Source organism: Cheilinus undulatus, linkage group 6, assembly GCF_018320785.1.
Source record: "Cheilinus undulatus linkage group 6, ASM1832078v1, whole genome shotgun sequence".
Classification (NCBI taxonomy): Eukaryota; Metazoa; Chordata; class Actinopteri; order Labriformes; family Labridae; genus Cheilinus; species Cheilinus undulatus.
Window position 1 is genome coordinate 1,314,636 of NC_054870.1, and position 22,196 is coordinate 1,336,831.

Below are 22,196 nucleotides of genomic sequence, written 5' to 3' on the forward strand. Positions count from 1 at the left end.
GTAATGATGGCATGGACCTTATTTCAGTGTTAATGTGCTGCTGATGTAGAAATGTGTAGAAGTGGAATGAAAGCTGAGAACATCTCCAACAAGGACTGAAAACGTCTACTACCAGGGTGAACAGCTTAGTCCAATCATACTCTGGATTCTCAGACTATGAGGGCGAGCTCAAAAACTGAATATCTTTTTTACTTCTTCTATTTTTCTCTTTTCCAGCTGCTGCCCTGGTGGACTCTGCATTACATCAACCTGCACCAGCAAATCCTGGAGGCCTGCTCCCCACAGCTCCTGGAGTTGGCCAAAAGCTGCATGGACAAAGGTTTGTGGTTGAAGGTTTTAACTTGTAGGACGTAAACTCAGTGAGGGGGTTTTAATGGGGAGTTTGAGGTCTGCTTTTCCCACAGTTGTTCGAAGGCTTTAGTGAGGCTGAGCTGAGGCTCATGTCTTTTTCTGTTTCAGAATCTGACATTTCTCAGCTTTGCACAGACAAATCAGAGAACAGTTTTCTTCCAGATAGATTTTTTTAATTGAATCCACTGATTTAGGGGACCCAACGTTGAATTTCATGTCTTTAGACAGAAACCGATCAGAATATTTTGGAAAAGTTCTTTCTTGTCTGTGATTTAATTTAAATAGTGACACTTGAGTATATTCCAGATCCACTGCTTATAAAGGGAAATATTTCAAGTCTCTTTAAAAATTCCAAGCATGACACACATGAAAATAATGAATCCACTCTTCAAACATCAGGATATTACAACAGACCAATCAAAAAAGGGGTTTTAACAACGACTGTCAACTTTCTGAAAAGAATGGAAATTTGTGTGTCTAACACTTGATCAGGGCTTTCCCAGCATGCACTGCTCTGTCAGTGATGTGTCAGTGATAACATAGAGGCAGTGCTGCGGTGCTAGGACGCCCAGGCTGCTGTGATGCTGACCCCAGCTCGTCTGTGTTGTTGGCTCTGCTGTCAGCGTTTGCAGACGTGGCTGCAGGACTGAAGGCGCCGTCACATCTCTCCTGCTCCAATCACAGACCAGTGTGTGGCATTGTTTAATGATTATGGCAGGGTTGGTCTGTGTTCACATCGGGGCATCTACATTTACTGTGATGCTAACTAAGGAGCCATGAAGGGTCAGTTCAATTTGTTTTTCTGTATGGCTTCTTTAAACTAAATGACCCATGCTGCTCTGAAAGGTAAACTGTGCTCTGAGGCCTTAGATCAGTGGTTTTCAGACTTTATTAGCCCAAAGCACACCTAAGGTTAGGCCAGAATCTCAAGACACACCATATTTAAATGGAAACAAAATAGACCTTTTAAATAATGTTACAGTCAAGGGGGGGATAAAAGTAAGAGCTTCCTGGGGCCCAGCCAACAGGGGGATCATGGAGATGACAAAATTGGGCAAAAAGTGGCCAAACAATGCCAGAAGATTGGTTTAAAAACTGGCCAAACATTGGGTTAAAATCAGCAAAAACTTTTTGGAAGTGTCAAAATAGTGGCAAAAATGGGTTACGGGTGGCCTAAAAGGGTTAAATATTGTAAAAAGGTGGTAAATATTGGTTAAAGTGATAACAAAGGGAAAAATTGGGCAAAAAAGTGGTCAAACAAAGGCAAAAGTGGGTGAAAATTGACAAAAAGGCGGCAAAATAGATTACAAGTGGCAGAAAAGTAGCAAAAAAGGTTTAAAGTTGCAATTAGGTGGTAAAAAGGATTTAAAGTGATTAGGAAGAAGTGAAAAATGGCCAAACTATAGCAAAATTGGCCAGAACTTGGCAAAAAGGTTGTAAAAATGGGTTAAATGAGGCAAAAGTATCCAAAAAGGGTCAAAAAAATGGGTCAAAAGTGGTAAAAAGCAGTGGCTAAAATGCAAAAAACCCCAGCAAAATGGTTTAAGCTGTCAAAAGAACCAATCCAGTCGACCCAAAATTAGCTTGCCATTCGTTTCAGCTCTAAATGAGGTAACTGTCAACCAGTATGCTAGCACCAATGCTACTTATCCAACTCATATACACAGACATCATCAATGAATTACAACTGGGGTGGTCCCATTCTCTGGGTTTTTTTTCTCAGCCAGATCTGTGGGCAGGCCTGGTTACAGTAGGCTACTTGCCATGAAGTCGTAGTGATAACATATGGTTGTACAAGTTCACAAGGCACACCTGTACTTGCCTCAGGCACACAAGCGTGTCCTGCCACACCATTAGAGAGCCACTGCCTTAGATTGTTGGAGTGTAGTCTGTTGTGATTGTTGGAGTGTAGTGTGTTGTGATTGTTGGAGTGTAGTCTGTTGTGATTGTTGGAGTGTAGTCTGTTGTGATTGTTGGAGTGTAGTCTGTTGTGATTGTTGGAGTGTAGTGTGTTGTGATTGTTGGAGTGTAGTCTGTTGGGTGTGTTGGAGTGTAGTCTGTTGTGATTGTTGGAGTGTAGTCTGTTGTGATTGTTGGAGTGTAGTCTGTTGTGATTGTTGGAGTGTAGTCTGTTGTGATTGTTGGAGTGTAGTGTGTTGTGATTGTTGGAGTGTAGTCTGTTGTGATTGTTGGAGTGAAGTGTGTTGTGATTGTTGGAGTGTAGTCTGTTGTGATTGTTGGAGTGTAGTCTGTTGTGATTGTTGGAGTGAAGTGTGTTGTGATTGTTGGAGTGTAGTCTGTTGTGATTGTTGGAGTGAAGTGTGTTGTGATTGTTGGAGTGAAGTGTGTTGTGATTGTTGGAGTGTAGTCTGTTATTGTTAGAGTGTAGTCTGTTGTGATTGTTGGAGTGAAGTGTGTTGTGATTGTTGGAGTGTAGTCTGTTGTGATTGTTGGAGTGTAGTCTGTTGTGATTGTTGGAGTGTAGTCTGTTGTGATTGTTGGAGTGTAGTCTGTTGTGATTGTTGGAGTGTAGTCTGTTGTGATTGTTGGAGTGTAGTCTGTTGTGATTGTTGGAGTGTAGTCTGTTGTTATTGTTAGTGTAGTCTGTTGTCATTGTTGGAGTGTAGTCTGTTGTTATTGTTGGAGTGTAGTCTGTTGTGATTGTTGGAGTGTAGTCTGTTGTTATTGTTAGAGTGTAGTCTGTTGTCATTGTTGGAGTGTAGTCTGTTGTTATTGTTAGAGTGTAGTCTGTTGTAATTGTTAGAGTGTAGTCTGTTGTGATTGTTGGAGTGAAGTGTGTTGTTATTGTTGGAGTGTAGTCTGTTGTGATTGTTGGAGTGAAGTGTGTTGTGATTGTTGGAGTGTAGTGTGTTGTGATTGTTGGAGTGTAGTCTGTTGTGATTGTTGGAGTGAAGTGTGTTGTGATTGTTGGAGTGTAGTCCGTTGTGATTGTTGGAGTGTAGTTGGTATTGGTTGTTGGAGTGTAGTGTGTTGTGATTGTTGGAGTGTAGTGTGTTGTGATTTTTGGAGTGTAGTCTGTTGTCATTGTTGGAGGGTAGTCTGTTGTGATTGTTGGAGTGCAATCTGTTGTTATTGTTGGAGTGTAGTCTGTTGTGATTGTTGGAGTGTAGTCTGTTGTCATTGTTGGAGTGTAGTCTGTTGTGTGTGTTGGAGTGCAATCTGTTGTTATTGGTAGAGTGTAGTCCGTTGTGATTGTTGGAGTGTAGTCTGTTGTGATTGTTGGAGTGTAGTCTGTTGTGATTGTTGGAGTGTAGTCTGTTGTCATTGTTGGAGTGTAGTCTGTTGTTATTGTTGGAGTGTAGTCTGTTGTGATTGTTGGAGTGTAGTCTGTTGTGATTGTTGGAGTGTAGTCTGTTGTGATTGTTGGAGTGAAGTGTGTTGTGATTGTTGGAGTGTAGTCTGTTGTGATTGTTGGAGTGAAGTGTGTTGTGATTGTTGGAGTGAAGTGTGTTGTGATTGTTGGAGTGTAGTCTGTTATTGTTAGAGTGTAGTCTGTTGTGATTGTTGGAGTGAAGTGTGTTGTGATTGTTGGAGTGTAGTCCGTTGTGATTGTTGGAGTGTAGTCTGTTGTGATTGTTGGAGTGTAGTCTGTTGTGTGTGTTGGAGTGTAGTCTGTTGTGATTGTTAGAGTGTAGTCTGTTGTGATTGTTGGAGTGTAGTCTGTTGTGATTGTTGGAGTGTAGTCTGTTGTTATTGTTAGTGTAGTCTGTTGTGATTGTTGGAGTGTAGTCTGTTGTTATTGTTGGAGTGTAGTCTGTTGTGATTGTTGGAGTGTAGTCTGTTGTTATTGTTAGAGTGTAGTCTGTTGTCATTGTTGGAGTGTAGTCTGTTGTTATTGTTAGAGTGTAGTCTGTTGTAATTGTTAGAGTGTAGTCTGTTGTGATTGTTGGAGTGAAGTGTGTTGTGATTGTTGGAGTGTAGTCCGTTGTGATTGTTGGAGTGTAGTCTGTTGTGATTGTTGGAGTGTAGTCTGTTGTGTGTGTTGGAGTGTAGTCTGTTGTGATTGTTAGAGTGTAGTCTGTTGTTATTGTTGGAGTGTAGTGTGTTGTGATTGTTGGAGTGTAGTCCGTTGTGATTGTTGGAGTGTAGTTGGTATTGGTTGTTGGAGTGTAGTGTGTTGTGATTGTTGGAGTGTAGTGTGTTGTGATTTTTGGAGTGTAGTCTGTTGTGATTGTTGGAGTGTAGTCTGTTGTGATTGTTGGAGTGCAATCTGTTGTTATTGTTGGAGTGTAGTCTGTTGTGATTGTTGGAGTGTAGTCTGTTGTCATTGTTGGAGTGTAGTCTGTTGTGATTGTTAGAGTGTAGTCTGTTGTGTGTGTTGGAGTGTAGTCTGTTGTGATTGTTAGAGTGTAGTCTGTTGTGATTGTTGGAGTGTAGTCTGTTGTTATTGTTAGTGTAGTCTGTTGTCATTGTTGGAGTGTAGTCTGTTGTTATTGTTGGAGTGTAGTCTGTTGTGATTGTTGGAGTGTAGTCTGTTGTTATTGTTAGAGTGTAGTCTGTTGTCATTGTTGGAGTGTAGTCTGTTGTTATTGTTAGAGTGTAGTCTGTTGTAATTGTTGGAGTGTAGTCTGTTGTGTGTGTTGGAGTGTGAAGGCTGCTGCAACGCTGTGCACAGTCATAGTCATAGTGTTACTCAGTATGTGATCACTGCAGGTATTAGACAGCCTACAGTTCTGTGAATGATTCTGAAAGTCTCGCCTAAATGTCAGACTGCTACCATGCTGTCAGTGCTGATGTTGGGGAGATGTGGCCTGTGGTGCCCTGAATTTTTGCATTTTTCGTGAAATAATACAAAATTAAAAAACAAACAAAAAAAGAAATATCACAACATAAGCCTTCAAAAACACTGGCTCTCTGCTGAGATGTTTCTACACCTTGACTGGAGTCCACCTGTGCTAAATTAACCTGATTGGACATGATTCTAAAGCCCTGCCCCTCTCTATAGAAGGCCTCACAGCTGACAATGGCCCAGTCCCATTGTCCACACTCACACACTCACTGACTTTGAGGCGCGCTCCCGCTAAGCCCGTGAGGGCTCAGGGCTCAAAAAACAAAGGACTGTCCTGTTCCTGTTTCTACCACTTAGAGCCCTTGCAGCCTCACTCACTCACTCAATCACTTTCCAGGTGCAGTCAGTGAAGTCAATGAGGGCTCAGGGTTTAGGGAGGAGTTTGAGATTCAGCCAATGATATCAGAGCAGAACCAAGGGTCAAAGGTCAGAGGAGCTGCAGAGCTCAGAGACAGGATTCTTGACAGTAACAGATCTGAGGAAGACTACAGAAACATTTCTGCTGCTCTGAAGGTTCCAGAGAGAACAGTGGCCTCCAGATTTCTCACATGAAGAAGTCTGGACCAACCAGTACTCTTCTAGAGCTGGTCCCCATCAGGAGAGAAGGACCTTAGTGAGAGAGGAGACCAAGAACCTGACGGTCCCTCTGACTGAGCTCCAGAGACCCTGGAGGAGATGGGACAAAGTTGTAGAAGGACAACCATCGGTCAGTCAGATCAGTCGTGGGCTGCAGTAATGGTTGTCCTTCTGGAACTTTGGTCCAGTCCTCTTGGAAGAGGATCAGAGAATTCTAGAGTGTTTCGTTTTATTCAGCACAGTTGGACTCCAGTCAAGGTGTAGAAACATCTCAGCTAAGGTCAGAGACATGGAGGAACCTGAGCGACATTTACTAAAGGCTCTGGATACTGATGTCAGTGTGAGATTTCAGTTTTTTTATTTATTTTTAAGACATTTTCAAAAATGTCTTCACTGTGTCATGATTTGGTTCTGAGTGTAGATTAATGAGAATAGAATGTATATTTTTGACTGTAGCAACACAAAAAGATGACACAGGGAAGGGGGTCTGAATACTTTCTGAATGTAGGATTTAGATTTCAGGAAAGTAGAAATCAGTAAAACTCAGTAAACCAGACTCATTTAGACGTAATAAACAATTTCCTCAGTGTAGTCCATGTAATAATTATTATTACAGATCCTGGACCTGCCTACCGGTTTCTGAGAACGGTGTCACATTCACGGTGAAAGTGTTGTATCCTGACACCGAGCAGTTAAAGAGGGCTTCCTGGATTTTCCAGACTAAAGGTGAAATAAAACAATAAATCAAACTAAAGTTCTGGTTTTAAAGTTGAGTGAATTTTCCATCAGTATGAGACTGCTGGTGCTGAAGCTGACGCAGACATGTTGCATGTAAATCTGCTCTTCTCTCTCCATCCTCAGTGTGTGGCTTCATTAATGTTGAATAGGACTGGAAGTATGTGATTTCTCATCGTGTATTAAACGCCAGCCCTCTGCCTCCTCCTCCTGCAGAATAATCTGTCCGTCTGCGTGACAGGGCCTTCATGGAGGCTGCATTAATAATCAGATCAGATGGAAAGAAAGGGAAGGAGGAGACGAGCAGCTCAGAGAGCCAGATGAGAGGACGGGCTGTCATTCCCCCTCACCATCACCTCCATGCTGTGTTTGTCTTTTTCATGTGTCACTTCAAGGCCCCCGTACTCCGGGCCAGGTCAGTGCACTGATGGTGAATGGATTGAGGGCAGTGATTAAAAATACTCTGTCCTCTTTCACAGTGCTCACATGCCAGTCCGTGTTGGCGGAGCACAAAAACCTAGCCATCCAGTTCCACCTGGAGTGCGTCTACACCAACCTGACTTACTATGAGTACAAACCCGCCAAGGAGCACATCAAGGAGGCGCAGGAGCTGTCTGGGCTCAGCATTAACATGACTGGTAGGTAGAGCAGCTTCTGGGAGTGACTCATTGAGAATGCAGACAAAGAGGAGGCCGTCATACCTGATGATGCTCTTCCTCATCCAGACTCACTCAGACCTGCACTGAATGCTTAAACTCTGTCTGATCACACAAGGTGCTCTTGGCAAACGGACCCAATTCCAGCAGAATTACTTGGCTCAGCTCGTCCTGGAGGTCAAGAGAAGTCAGGACCAGCCCCGCCAGACGGATGATGAGGCCAGTCCTACTCCCACTCCTCTGTCCAATCTGCCCAAGGTACGAGTTTCTGTCCTTGAAAGCCTCATCTATCACCTCTGGATGTTTGATGTTTTAGTGACTGCAGAGCTCTGCTTCAGCACTGTGAAGAACAAGGATTAAACACAACGCTACACTCTTATCAGTGCATATGTAGCATTATTTCCACACAGTCTAGCTGTCTCAGAGGGATTACTCTCCATTTATTTGCTGTATCTACTACAAAGAGCTGACTTTGTAGGAGATCTATGTCACTACTTCTACATTTCACATTCAGTTATAACAGTTTCCTCTACAGTAAACCCCAAATGTTATTCTCCTGTCTCCAAATATCCATACTACACCACAAGTCAACAGAAATCCTGCCACTGGACAACAGTGGAAATATATATATATATATATATACCAATAAAAACTATAAATCATGTCATGTTAATTATGTTAAGGCCATACTGAGTCTGTCCCCATCTTAGAAACCCTTTGATAACTTTGCCAGGCGGCTGACTCAGGACAGATTCTACACCCACCATCAGAGAGATCCACTTAACAAAGCTTTAAGCTGAGACGTTTGTTCCAGTTCAGAATACCTGGGACGGTCAGTGTGGTTTTAAATCAGAGGATGCTAGCTGTGTATGAGTTGAATTATTAGATGTATAGATATGTATAGATGTAGCTGTAGCAGCAGCTTTGTCAGACCTGGACAAGATTTCTGTTTTTATTGAAGAGCAAAGAACCACATTAAAAAATAATGTTGGTGCAGAGCGGTTTTATGAGAAGAGTAACCTTCTCCAAGTCCTGACTACATCACTGTTCTTCAGTCATGCACCCTCATCTCTAAAATGAAGCTCATGAATGCACATTTACCAGAACATTCTTTATTTGTAAAGACCCAGTAGCTAAATCCAAAATGTATCTGACCACTCTAGATATACTGGGATATGGCTGCTGTGAAAACTCTAAGCTCTATGTGTGCCTGAGTTTTGATCAGGTAGAAGTTGCTGATTGGTTCTGTCCTTTGTTTGTTGTGGTGTTTCATTGTTGACCTCACAGGTGAGGTTTGGAGATGAGATAAAAGTGGGTTTCTCCCTCACCTTTACATGTGATTTACATGTATTCACTTTTCTCTGACTGTGCTTTTATAAATGTACTACTGAACTAAAATGAACCATACTAATCTGAACTACACTAACCTAAACTAAACCATAATAACCTAAACTAAGCTGAACTCACCTTACCTAAGCTATAAAAACCTAAACTAAGCTAAACTAACCTAACCTAAACTATAATAACCTAAACTAAGATGGACTAACCAAAACTAAACTGAGCTATACTAAGCTAAAGTGGGTCGAACCTTATTCTGAAGTCTGCTTTAACATCCTCGTGGACTCTTGGATGAACAGATCAGAACCTATCTCTGACCTCAGCAGCCTCTCTGGTATTAAAGTGTGATGACCAGTGAAGACTGGAGACCTCAGCAGCCTCTCTGGTATTAAAGTGTGATGACCAGTGAAGACTGGAGACCTCAGCAGCCTCTCTGGTATTAAAGTGTGATACCCAGTGAAGACTGGAGACCTCAGCAGCCTCTCTGGTATTAAAGTGTGAAAACCAGTGAAGACTGGAGACCTCAGCAGCCTCTCTGGTATTAAAGTGTGATACCCAGTGAAGACTGGAGACCTCAGCGGCCTCTCTGGTATTAAAGTGTGATACCCAGTGAAGACTGGAGACCTCAGCAGCCTCTCTGGTATTAAAGTGTGATACCCAGTGAAGACTGGAGACCTCAGCGGCCTCTCTGGTATTAAAGTGTGATACCCAGTGAAGACTGGAGACCTCAGCGGCCTCTCTGGTATTAAGGTGTGATAACCAGTGAAGACTGGAGACCTCAGCGGCCTCTCTGGTATTAAGGTGTGATACCCAGTGAAGACTGGAGACCTCAGTGGCCTCTCTGGTATTAAGGTGTGATAACCAGTGAAGACTGGAGACCTCAGCGGCCTCTCTGGTATTAAAGTGTGATACCCAGTGAAGACTGGAGACCTCAGCGGCCTCTCTGGTATTAAAGTGTGATACCCAGTGAAGACTGGAGACCTCAGTGGCCTCTCTGGTATTAAAGTGTGATACCCAGTGAAGACTGGAGACCTCAGCAGCCTCTCTGGTATTAAAGTCTGATAACCAGTGAAGACTGGAGACCTCAGCGGCCTCTCTGGTATTAAAGTGTGATACCCAGTGAAGACTGGAGACCTCAGCAGCCTCTCTGGTATTAAGGTGTGATAACCAGTGAAGACTGGAGACCTCAGCGGCCTCTCTGGTATTAAAGTGTGATACCCAGTGAAGACTGGAGACCTCAGCAGCCTCTCCTAATGTTCAACAGGGGCCGATAATTTGTAATACCTAGCACCATCAGTAGAGGGAGGTGTCCACCTCTGGACCCCAGATACCATCTGGAGCCTGTTGCTACTGTTGGCCCCGTTGAATCACCATGTGTTAGACTGCAACATTCAGGCAGGGTTTTATGGTGGATTCATTTCCTGCAGTTTGGTTCAGCCTGGTGTCTATTTATCCTTTAAGGTCTGTCTTTGAGGTGTGAAAATAAATAGTCTCTCTGTTTTAGAAAGCATTTAAAAGTGGCTGCATGGGTTTTAGGGACCATCATAATCCCAATTAAGTAGACATAGCAACGTAAAAGTTAAGCTGAGATCTGAATGATGTCTTTGACATAAATGAGCACTAGTAAAGAAGAAGAATCATGTCCATGGTCTCTATGACCTGAGACATGAAGTGGTTCATCCTCACAGAGTCCCCTATGGAAGATCTCTGTATTCTTGCTGTTTCTTGTTCTGTGATCTGAGCTCAAAGACCAGGGATGACTCTTAAATTTTTCCTAGGGTGCTTTCACATTAGGGGCCCAGCCGCGGGTCCGAGTACACTTGAGCACCAGGTCCAGTTGTTTCTGGTCGTCCGGGCATGCTTAGACCGTTGGTCCTGGTCACAGTTCGAGTGGCCTGATGGTTGTGTCAGAAAGTTTGTTCACACTTTTCTAAATGCACGGTGGAAATCATCAGATTTTAGTCAACTCTTACTATGACTCACCTTATTTAGTCAGCAGGAAGAGGTGCAAAGAGAACAGACGTCTCTTTTAAAACCGGTGTGTCCATGCAGCCCAGGACAAAACACTCATGTCTAATGTCAAAGTACCCTCAAACTAGACTGAGATAATAGAGGTTAAAGAGGACAGATGTGAATAAAAATGAAGTAAATTCTAAACATTAAATATTAATTTAAATAGCTGCTGAAATTCACACTGGATTAAAGTGACAAAAACTCTCGGTTTAGATTGATGTCTCAGTTTTTCTGTGGTTTGCCCTCCAGGTCTGCAGGGTCATGTGACTGAAAGCTGAAGTTGTCGGCTTCCTGTCTTTGACCCACAGTGATTGGATATTGACTAAGGGGGAGGATTTTCTAATGGAAGCAGATGGACTCACATAACAGAGCCAGTTCAGAGGGTACTGTATACTGCATGAACACTGACAGCACTGAAGAACAGACCATGTCGTTGACTAAAACTATGACTATGAGGAATCCTCAGTCTCTGCTGTTTGGATGTTTATTATCTAAGGGCTTTTTTTGCACATGCTGGTAAAAGCTGTACTCATTGATCCTCCATGTCACTTCAGTGTGGCACCATGCTCCTGATAGCCATCAATTCTAAACACAGGAAACATGTTAGAACGGTCCAATCCTGACGTTCTCTTTAAAGGAGGCTGAATGAAACGTGGCTAAATTCTGTCATTGTTCCCGGTGTTTTCTTTAGTGTGCATCATGTCGGACGGCCCATTTGGCTCGCGTGTCTATGAAAAACTAATGAGTCCATTTCTCTGGACCCCTTCTTGTTTGCGTTCTGAACAGCTGCTCGGTTAAAGCTCTGTACCCAGACTGTCGACCGCCTCATGATGAAGTGCTTGTCCAACGCCCACCACGGCGTTCTGACACGTACACTGAAGAACCAGCACCCCGAGCAGCAGAAGACTGAGCAATGGTCATCGTCTCAGTGCTTCATGGAGCTCTCAGAGGAGTAAAAACCTTCAAACAATCCCACACAGTCTCTCAGCTCTGTGATAGTCTAATTTTCCTCCCGCCATGCCTCATAAGTCTCTTCTTCCACCCACACAAGTTCTATTTTGGGTACCTGCACGGTCAATCACTCCCCTGCTGACTCCTTTAGCCCCCCCCCCCCCATTAACAGCGGTGCTGTTATCCCCAGGTTCATTTACCTGTCAGTACAGACGCTGCTCTACTATTGGCTACCAAGTCACAAATCATAGGAGTGTGATTTTTGGGATACTAGCCATGTTATTAAAGTGGGGGTATTATGCCTTTTTTCAAAGCTTTCCACATCTCTCTGATACCCACTTAGTAGCTTCACATGGTTTACAGCTCAATAAACTCCTCATGTTTCTCACACTGGCGTCCTGAAAAACCCTTATTTTAACCTCCGTCTGAAACGCTTCGTTTTCGCTGCTGTCTCTTTAACTCCCCCGCTCCACGGACCTGCTTTCCTCCGACTGGCTGATTTTCCGGAGGCTGGCCGGCGGCAGGACTCAATGCTTTGTGCCCGCCCCCTCTAATGTGGCTAATGTTGTTATGCTAGTACTTGTAAACCTTGAATGAACCGGTCCAACTGAGTAAAATATGGCAAATTTTGATATACGTCCGTACGTGTTAGACCCGGAGTCTGATTCTGAAAGTTTGGAGAGAGGGGGAAGAAAAGCAGCAGCAGCGAAGGATAGAGCAGGACGTATCTGTTTGGTAAGTGTTTAATTATTATGTTACTCAATGGCTAAATGGCTGAGAGGCCTTGTGGGGGCGGTCTGTTCTGCTTTGCCGGCAGCACGGACGAACCACGAACCAGTCAGGAGATAATATTGTGATGACCTCATTAGGGCTGCAACGATTTGTCGACATAATCGTTTGTGTCGACTATAAAAATTTGTCGACGCGGGAATTCAAGTGTCAACGCGTCGTATTATTGTTTTTTATATTAGTAAAATCTAGTACCGGCTGGTAAGGACTCATCTGTACTTGCAGTTCACTACAGGAAGTGGTGGGGGCAGTATCGCTCCCACTGTCTACATTATTCACAGAAACTGAGAAGAAGAAGTCAACTGCAAACTGTGTCAAGTCAAACTCTCGTACCATGGCAGCACTACGGCAATGCAGGACACCTGAAAACGTAAACACACTGTAGCTGCCGTGTCTTCAAATACCGCGAGTGGGCAAGTTTGCAAGTTGCATGAATATCTTTTAGATCTTTTGCATTTAGTTACTGAGCCCTTTGTGCTTCAGGCACGAGGATTAATTCCAGTAGCCTACTTATAACATTGGTGCTGTACGTTAATCAGTCAGAAAACCATCTTTGATATTTGTTATGGTAACGTTTTTTCAGTAACGCTATTTAGTGTGCAATTTACTTTAGTTATCAGTTCAATACTTTTATATTAGAGGAAAAACAAACCTTGACGATGTAGAAACTTGACATGTAATGTCAATTTGCTAAACCATTAAGTTTTCACAGGTGTGCAGGCATAAGAAGGCGAGGTGAAACGGGGATCCAAAATAGTATGCCAAATAGCCACGATTAGTCGACAAATCGTAAAAATAATCGCCATGATTAGTCGACATAAAAAATAATCATTTGTTGCAGCCCTAGACCTCATCAGTTCGCTCCATCGAAATCTTGTCTCGGGAGAATCTCGTAGAGATTTTCAACAAACCGTTTTCATCAGTTTACACTCTAATTCCAAGATTACTGCCGCATACGTTTATCTTGCGGTTTGAAAATTTGCATATGTGGAGTATGGACACCTAACATTGGGACTTTATGTTTTAACAATCGGAAAAGTATAAAACCCCCTCTTTAAGGGACTGTCACATCTAGGAACCGAGCACACTTGCCCTCAAAGCTTGGTTCCATTCCATTCAAGCACCGTGCTCGAGCCCGCTTGATAAAATTATTCTTGGCATGTGGACTCTGGATAGGTTTGCGGGGGATGTGACCCCAACTGTGCTGGAGTTCTGGGTACTTGCCAGCTGGTACAGGTGTCAGCATCTCCTGTCTATTATTAGGACTGTAGTCAACCAAAGAAAAACTTGGTTGACCAAAATTTCACCTAGGCACCAACCAGTTGATTGATTATTCAGGTTAAAATTAAATGAATACATTTAAAAAATCACCTCGTTGGGGACCAGTTTAATCCATACTGGTTCCTTACTGCACCTGTTTGGTACTCTAAATGATCCTTAAATGAACATAAAAAGTCTTTTAAAGCATTAATATATTTTAGGCTCATCACATCGTACTAAAATAATAGTTGAGAGACGATCAGCGTGTACCTGCCTTAATTCTCTGTGATCCCAGCGCAGTAACGGCCTAGAAAATAACCTCAGATACCAGAACTTTCTGGACTGACTGTGCAGACTAGTGAATTATTTCAGACCTACATCTGACTCAGAACATGGCTCAACAAATAGAATCATAATGTAGAGCGTCTCTGTGAGCCTAAAGTAGTTTTTTTTTGCTGATTATTGAGTTTTACTGCTAAATATTAAAGTAATAATACAGGGGGCTGCAGCACAGGCTCTGTCTCTCATGCTCTACTCAGGTACCATGGTGTGATACAGAACAGCCTGCTATTGGCTGACAGACCCAAACAGTTATGGTGGTTAGCATTAGAGTTAGCATTTGGGCTAGCAGTAATAAATGATCTTAATTTGTTTAAAGTGGATAAAAAGAGGTCCAGTATCAGGTTTACTGGTGTGGATTTAATCATTAAAGTCCCCAAAAGCCCCACGAGTTCCAGACTCTCTGAAAATGCTGCTGTAAGGATTCAAAGGCATCAATGTGACGACACAACAGCTAGCTTCAGGAGGAAAAACAAGTAAGAGGCAGCGATTTATGGTTCAAAAGTGATTTCACTTCTGATAAACTGTCACTTCCTGTCGTGTACGACGGCGCCCGTCTGGAAGGCGTTTTAACGATCACATTCAGAGAGAAACCGTCACACAGACCCTATTCTTTTCTGCTAAGGTGGGTCCTCTGGTTCTTCTGTGCTGCTCTAAAAATGGTAGCTGTCCATGACGTGTTTTCTGGCAGCAAAGAAGAACTATTTTCGGTAACAGCATGGCTAAACGAAGCTAAATGTAAAGCTAAACCAAATGGTATCACATCAGCGCATACACTGGTGTACTCGCCGATACCAGTACCTGCATTTTAAGCAGTATCAGACGTATTTCTGATACTGGAATCAGAATCAGAACAACCCTAATAAAAACTCAAACACAGTTTGGTTAAGTGTCGAGTTTAGCAGCTATTTTAAATCTAGTCTTTAGTTCAAAAATGTACTTTGACTTGATTTGAAAGGGTATACTGATATGACTCTGTTATAGTCACAGGAGGTTTATCGGTGTTTATCAGTATTTATCAATGTTGTCTACAAGTGTAGTTCAGTCAGTGATGGCTTTTTTAATGCAAAGTTGGTATTGTTTGAAAAGTAATAGTCATGAAAACATGACAGTAACCAAGACAGACCAGAGACATTCGTAGCTTGATTTGTCCAAGCTTCTGTTAGGTTTGATGAGGTTGTTTAGCTTCAACTACACAGTAGCACATAGCATCCACAAACAGCTGTTCTATTTCACTTTGTTATAAAGATGAGACTTTTCTTGAGGGACTGGTTGGAGATCCACGCTCTCAGGTAACTGTCAATAAGGAACGATAATATTCTACTGTATGACTCATTAGTAGAGCTACTCAAACTTTATATTATATTATATAACCTATTTTCAGTAGATCCATAGATCAGTGGTTTTACAACTGGTAAACTTTAACCACAGTCATCAGTTTTAAACAACCCCCCCCCCAACACACACACACACACACCTACGCAAAATCCTGTGCCTTTTTAACAACACTGTCAACATTTTTAAGATGCCAAAGTTTGTCTGCAATGACACCAACCACCCTTCCCAGCCTTCGTAGTGTGAGTTAGTGATTTTTTAGGTTTTCTCCTCAGACCACAGGGTGGATGTGCTACAGGGTGGATGTGCTACAGGGTGGATGTGCTACAGGGTGGATGTGCTACCGGGTGATGTGCTACAGGGTGGATGTGCTACAGGATGGATGTGCTACAGGGTGGATGTGCTACAGGGTGGATGTGCTACCGGGTGATGTGCTACAGGATGGATGTGCTACAGGGTGGATGTTTACAGGGTGGATGTGCTACAGGATGGATGTGCTACAGGGTGGATGTTTACAGGATGGATATGCTACAGGATAAATATGCTACAGGGTGGATGTGCTACAGGGTGGATGTTTACAGGATGGATGTGCTACAGGATGGATGTTTACAGGGTGGATGTGCTACAGGGTGGATGTGCTACAGGATGGATGTACTACAGGGTGGATGTTTACAGGGTGGATGTTTACAGGGTGGATGTGCTACAGGGTAAATGTGCTACAGGGTGGATGTTTACAGGGTGGATGTGCTACAGGATGGATGTGCTACAGGGTGGATGTTTACAGGATGGATGTGCTACAAGGTGGATATGCTACAGGGTGGATGTGCTACAGAATGGATGTGCTACAGGGTGGATGTTTACAGGGCAGATGTTTACAGGGTGAATGTGCTACAGGGCAGATGTTTACAGGGCGGATGTTTACAGGGCAGATGTTTACAGGGTGGATGTTTACAGGGTGGTTGTTTACAGGGTGGATGTGCTACAGGATGGATGTGCTACAGGGTGAATATGCTACAGGGTGGTTGTGCTACAGGGTGGATGTGCTACAGGGTGAATATGCTACAGGACGGATGTGCTACAGGACGGATGTGCTACATGATGGATGTGCTACAGGATGGATGTGCTACAGGGTGAATGTGCTACAGGATGGATGTGCTACAGGATGGATGTGCTACAGGATGGATGTGCTACAGGGTGGATGTTTACAGGGTGGATGTTTACAGGGTGGATGTGCTACAGGGTGGATGTTTACAGGATGGATGTGCTACAGGGTGGATGTGCTACAGGGTGAATGTGCTACAGGGTGAATGTGCTACAGGACTGATGTGCTACAGGACGGATGTGCTCCATGATGGATGTACTACAGGATGGATGTGCTACAGGGTGAATGTGCTACAGGACGGATGTGCTACAGGGTGGATGTGCTACAGGGTGGATGTGCTACAGGGTGGATGTGCTACAGGGTAAATTTGCTACAGGGTGGATGTTTACACAGTGGATGTGCTACAGGGTGAATGTGCTACAGGGTGGATGTGCTACAGGGTGGATGTTTATAGGGTGGATGTTTACAGGGTGGATGTTTACAAGGTGGATGTGCTACAGAGTGGATGTTTACAGGATGGATATGCTACAGGGTGGATATGCTACAGGGTGGATGTGCTACAGAATGGATGTGCTACAGGGTGGATGTGCTACAGGGTGGATGTGCTACAGGGTGGATGTTTACAGGGTAAATGTGCTACAGGGCAGATGTTTACAGGGCGGATGTGCTACAGGATGGATGTACTACAGGGTGGATGTTTACAGGGTGGATGTGCTATAGGGTGGATGTGCTACAGGGCGGATGTTTACAGGGTAAATGTGCTACAGGGCAGATGTTTACAGGGCGGATGTGCTACAGGATGGATGTACTACAGGGTGGATGTTTACAGGGTGGATGTGCTACAGGGTGGATGTGCTACAGGGTGGATGGGCTACAGGACGGATGTGCTACAGGGTGGATGTGCTACAGGGTGGATGTGCTACAGGGTGGATGTGCTACAGGTTGGATGTGCTACAGGGTGGATGTGCTACAGAATGGATGTCCTACAGGGTGGATGTGCTACAGGGTGGATGTTTACACGGTGGATGTGCTACAGGATGGATGTGCTACAGGGTGGATGTTTACAGGATGGATGTTCTACAGGGTGGATATTCTACAGGGTGGATGTGTTACAGGACGGATTAGCTACAGGACGGATGTGCTACAGGATGGATGTGCTACGGGGTGGATGTGCTACAGGGTGGATGTGCTACAGGATGGATGTGCTACAGGGTGAATGTTTACAGGGTGGATGTGCTACAGGGTGAATGTTTACAGGGTGGATGTGCTACAGGGTGGATGTGCTACAGGACGGATGTGCTACAGGGCAGATGTTTACAGGGTGGATGTGCCACTGGGTGGATGTGCTACAGGATGGATGTGCTACAGGGTGGATGTGCCACAGGATGGATATGCTACAGGATGGATGTGCTACATGATGGATGTGCTACAGGACGGACGTGCTACAGGGTGGATGTGCTACAGGACGGATGTGCTACAGGGTGGATTTTTTACAGGATGGATGTGCTACAGGATGGATGTGCTACAGGATGGATGTGCAACAGGGTGGATGTGCTACAGGATGGATGTACTACAGGGTGGATGTGCTACAGGGTGGATGTGCTACAGGATGGATGTGCTACAGGGTAGATGTACAACAGGGTAGATGTGCTACATGATGGATGTGCTACAGGACGGATGTGCTACAGGGCGAATGTGCTACAGGACGGATTTTTTACAGGATGGATGTGCTACAGGATAGATGTGCTACAGGATGGATGTGCTACAGGATGGATGTGCTACAGGATGGATGTGCTACAGGGTGAATGTGCTACAGGAAGGATGTGCTACAGGACGGATGTGCTACATGATGGATATGCTACAGGACGGATGTGCTACAGGGTGAATGTGCTACAGGACGGATGTGCTACAGGGTGAATGTGCTACAGGACGGATGTGCTACAGGGTGAATGTGCTACAGGACGGATGTGCTACAGGACGGATGTGCTACAGGGTGATTGTGCTACAGGACGGATGTGCTACAGGGTGAATGTGCTACAGGATAGATGTGCTACAGGGTGGATGTGCTACAGGGTGAATGTGCTACAGGACGGATGTGCTACAGGGTGAATGTGCTACAGGACGGATGTGCTACAGGGTGAATGTGCTACAGGACGGATGTGCTACAGGACGGATGTGCTACAGGGTGAATGTGCTACAGGACGGATGTGCTACAGGGTGAATGTGCTACAGGATGGATGTGCTACAGGGTGAATGTGCTACAGGAAGGATGTGCTACAGGGTGGATGTTCTACGTCTGTGTACCATGTTGGATGTAGGACTGAGACTCCTCTGTACTCCTGAACTCTGAGCATCTGTGTTGTGGCTGTGGCTCAGCTGTGCTCAGACCACTAATAACCTCATTACTGGAGGACAGGGAGTAAATGGGATCAATCAAGGCTGTCATTAACCAGGGCTCACTGCATCCTATCTAGAATGGATAGTGGGGCGACGAAGGAAGTCTTCATCACTGGACAATCAGAATCACTGCCAGCAGGGTGTCACTGCGGGTCTGACTGGACTTGGCTCTGAGCTATAATGAAATGAAAGCAAGTCTGGTCCTGAGTTCTGGTTGCCTGTGCCAAACCATATTGTCACAGAGAAGGGTTTGGATTGAGTTTTCTCTTTTTGCATCAATACACTGTATTTCTGCCAAGAGCAGACCAGAGGAATGCACTTGACTGTTTTTGACTGCATTTAAGTGCACATTTAAGTTCCCCATGTGATCCTAGGAGCCTCCAAATGATCCTGGACCTCAGGCCACTTATGAGGCTTAAACATGAGCTTATGTGAGCTTGGCTCTATTGTAAGGTAACAGTTGGATAGTTAGGGTTGTTCCCCATCTGTTAGAGGAAGGATTTTAATGGTTCTTCACAAATCATCAAATATGTTTCTTTTAGTACTCACTGATCCATATTCTCATTTCAAACAGTCACTGCCTATAAATTATTCACCCCCTTGGATGTTTCACCATTTTGTTGAGCCTTTTAATTCAGCAATGGTCGATGCATTTTGGCTTTTTTTGACAACAAGGCAAAAAAAATCATCTCTGGAAAAACTGATTTCTACAAAGTAATGTCCAAATAAAAAACTGTGCTGTAAAACCACTAAGTGCATACATATTCCTCCTTCTAGTCAGTCTTTAGTAGAGTCTCCTCTGTCTGCAATCTCAGCTCTGAGTCTGTGTGGATAGGTCTGAGTCAGGATCAGACATCTGGACTGGTCTGTGTGGATAGGTCTGAGTCAGGATCAGACATCTGGACTGGTCTGTGTGGATAGGTCTGAGTCAGGATCAGACATCTGGACTGGTCTGTGTGGATAGGTCTGAGTCAGGATCAGACATCTGGACTGGTCTGTGTGGATAGGTCTGAGTCAGGATCAGACATCTGGACTGGTCTGTGTGGATAGGTCTCAGTCAGGAGATGCTGCTGAGAAGCATCCCCACAGCACGATGCTGCTGAGAAGCATCCCCACAGCACGATGCTGCTGAGAAGCATCCCCACAGCATGATGCTGCTGAGAAGCATCCCCACAGCATGATGCTGCTGAGAAGCATCCCCACAGCATGATGCTGCTGAGAAGCATCCCCACATCATGATGCTGCTGAGAAGCATCCCCACAGCACGATGCTGCTGAGAAGTATCCCCACAGCATGATGCTGTTTAGAGGCATCCCCACAGCAAGATGCTGCTGAGAAGTATCCCCACAGCATGATGCTGTTTAGAGGCATCCCCACAGCAAGATGCTGCTGAGAAGCATCCCCACAGCATGATGCTGCTGAGAAGCATCCCCACAGCATGATGCTGCTGAGAAGCATCCCCACAGCATGATGTAGGAAATCTGTTTTTTTCCAAATTCCATTTTTTTCTGTTTTAATTTTTTGGAGTTCTGTTTTTTTAACCTTTCCACTAATTTTACCATAAAAAGAGTTTCCTGTTTATGTAAATGAATAAAATGTTCACTAATTAAATAGAAATAACCTTAAATTTATTGAAAAAGGGCCACAGTTGGCCCAGGAGCCGTTGTTTGGATAACCCTGATATAAATTAATTATAACCAGTGTAACCGACAGATGTTTCCAACATTTTCACACACATTTTATTTGTCTTTTAGACTTTATATAACCATTTTATTATTCTTTTATGTGAAATAAGTTTATTTTGTTTATTTTTGACTTGAGATAACTTTCTGTTAAATGTCAGAGCTTCACCCATGCCTTCCTCTCATCAGCTCTGGTTTACGGTGACTTTATTCACAGGTTTTATTACCAAAGACACCACTGTCTTCTCACTGGTCTCTCTCCAGAGTTGCAGAAACTTTCTGAAACTACAGTGCTCTGACTCTTTGTGTGTTTCCCCACTTTCAGGACTGCAGTCTGGGGGATGACACCGTGCTGGATAAAATCAATTTAGCAGAGCCAGATCAGTATGAACTACCTGACCTGAGCGGCGAGGAGCAGGCTGTCATCCTTGGTCTCTGGTAAGTCCTCTAACTCAGAGCTAAGGACTGTTCCTGCACCTCACTCTAAAATCAGACCATCCAAACTTCAGAAAGAGGAGCAGAATTGAATGTGTAGCTAGGAGAGGTGAGAACCAGGCTGATAACCTAGCTGTGTTAGTAGGAAAGTTCTGATTGTTTTACAGATTTTTAGGATTATGTTTTAATCTGTCATTTCAGTAAAAATCCTCCAAAGCTGAAAACCTCTCCAAAAGTCCTGTTTTTTATTCTGAGACGAGTGAATCACTCATTTTTAAAGCTGCTAATTAAAGTGTAAAATAAAGCAGCTTCTGTTGGGCTGAGATAGAAAGTCCATCTGAGCGATGCCAGAAAGACTTCCAGTGGAACTCTAAAACTGTGGTAGAAAGAACAGATCAGAACAAGTGATAAACAAACATGAGAATAGAAGAAGAGGTCAGCTGAAGGGATTTACTTTTATTTCAGCAACAACACATTTTCATAGTGGACTACACAGCAGCACAGAGGTTAGCGCTGTCGCCTCTCAGCAGGAAGGTTCCTGGTTCACTTCCTGGTCCATGTTCTCCCCATGCATATGTGGGTTCTCTCCGGGTTCTCCGGCTTCCTCCCACCACCAAACACAGGTGACCAGGGTTAACTGGTGACTCAAAGTTGGCCATAGGCGTGAGCGTGCCTGGTAGTCTGTCTCTGTTTGTCAGCCCTGGGACTGACTGGTGACCCGTCCAGAGTGACCCCACCTCTCCCCCAATGACAGCTGGGATAGGCTGCAGCCCTGCGACTCCCACCGGGATAAGAGGTTTAGAAAATGGATGGATGGTGACAGGCCTCACCGCCCTAACCTGTGTGGTTTTTTGAAGTTAAATAGAGCATATTTCTGTGGACAACTTTATTTAGACTAGTGGCTTTCAGCGGGCCTACGCTGCAAACAGAGTTAAACACTAAAGAGCTGATTTTACTCCTAAAGTCTAACTTTCACCTCCATTCTGAGGGAGATGGCCTTCAGTGTTGGAGCTGCCTGACAGTGTCCATCAGTCTTAGTTGAACCCTTCTTAACCATGAGTGAAGTTATCCACTAAGTTAGTCACTTCCTGCCTGTGGCAGTAAAGGGTTAATGCTGTTTCCTGGCTCTGCATTGGTCTCTTAGCTCCATCCTTGTTATTAAAACGCCTGTATTACCACAGGCCTTTAATGCAGGGGGCTCTTTCTTCAGTGTGAATGCTACATGGCTATGTTTCCATTACTGACACTATAAATACCTCAAATTTACCTCTGCAGTGGAGAGAACGCAGTGTTGTATTAAAGTACACTGTTATGTGTTAAAAACAACTTAATAAAAATTAACACTACTGGAGAGTTAAAATGTGACCACTTTAACTGAGAACCTGTGAGAGTGAAGGCGTATAAACTCAGGAAAAGAGTTAAATTAA

The 22,196-nt window shown here is 44.0% G+C and overlaps 1 protein-coding gene across 1 annotated transcript in view; it reads left to right on the forward strand.

Moving 5' to 3' along the window:
- The window catches only part of ttc27 (tetratricopeptide repeat domain 27), a 158,072-nt gene that overhangs the window by 47,577 nt on the left and 88,299 nt on the right, over positions 1-22,196 (forward strand). The window contains exons 5-8 of the mRNA XM_041789755.1: positions 217-319; positions 6,952-7,110; positions 7,247-7,386; positions 20,660-20,772. Coding sequence (XP_041645689.1) covers positions 217-319; positions 6,952-7,110; positions 7,247-7,386; positions 20,660-20,772 — 515 coding nt within the window. The remainder of the gene's footprint in view (positions 1-216; positions 320-6,951; positions 7,111-7,246; positions 7,387-20,659; positions 20,773-22,196) is intronic.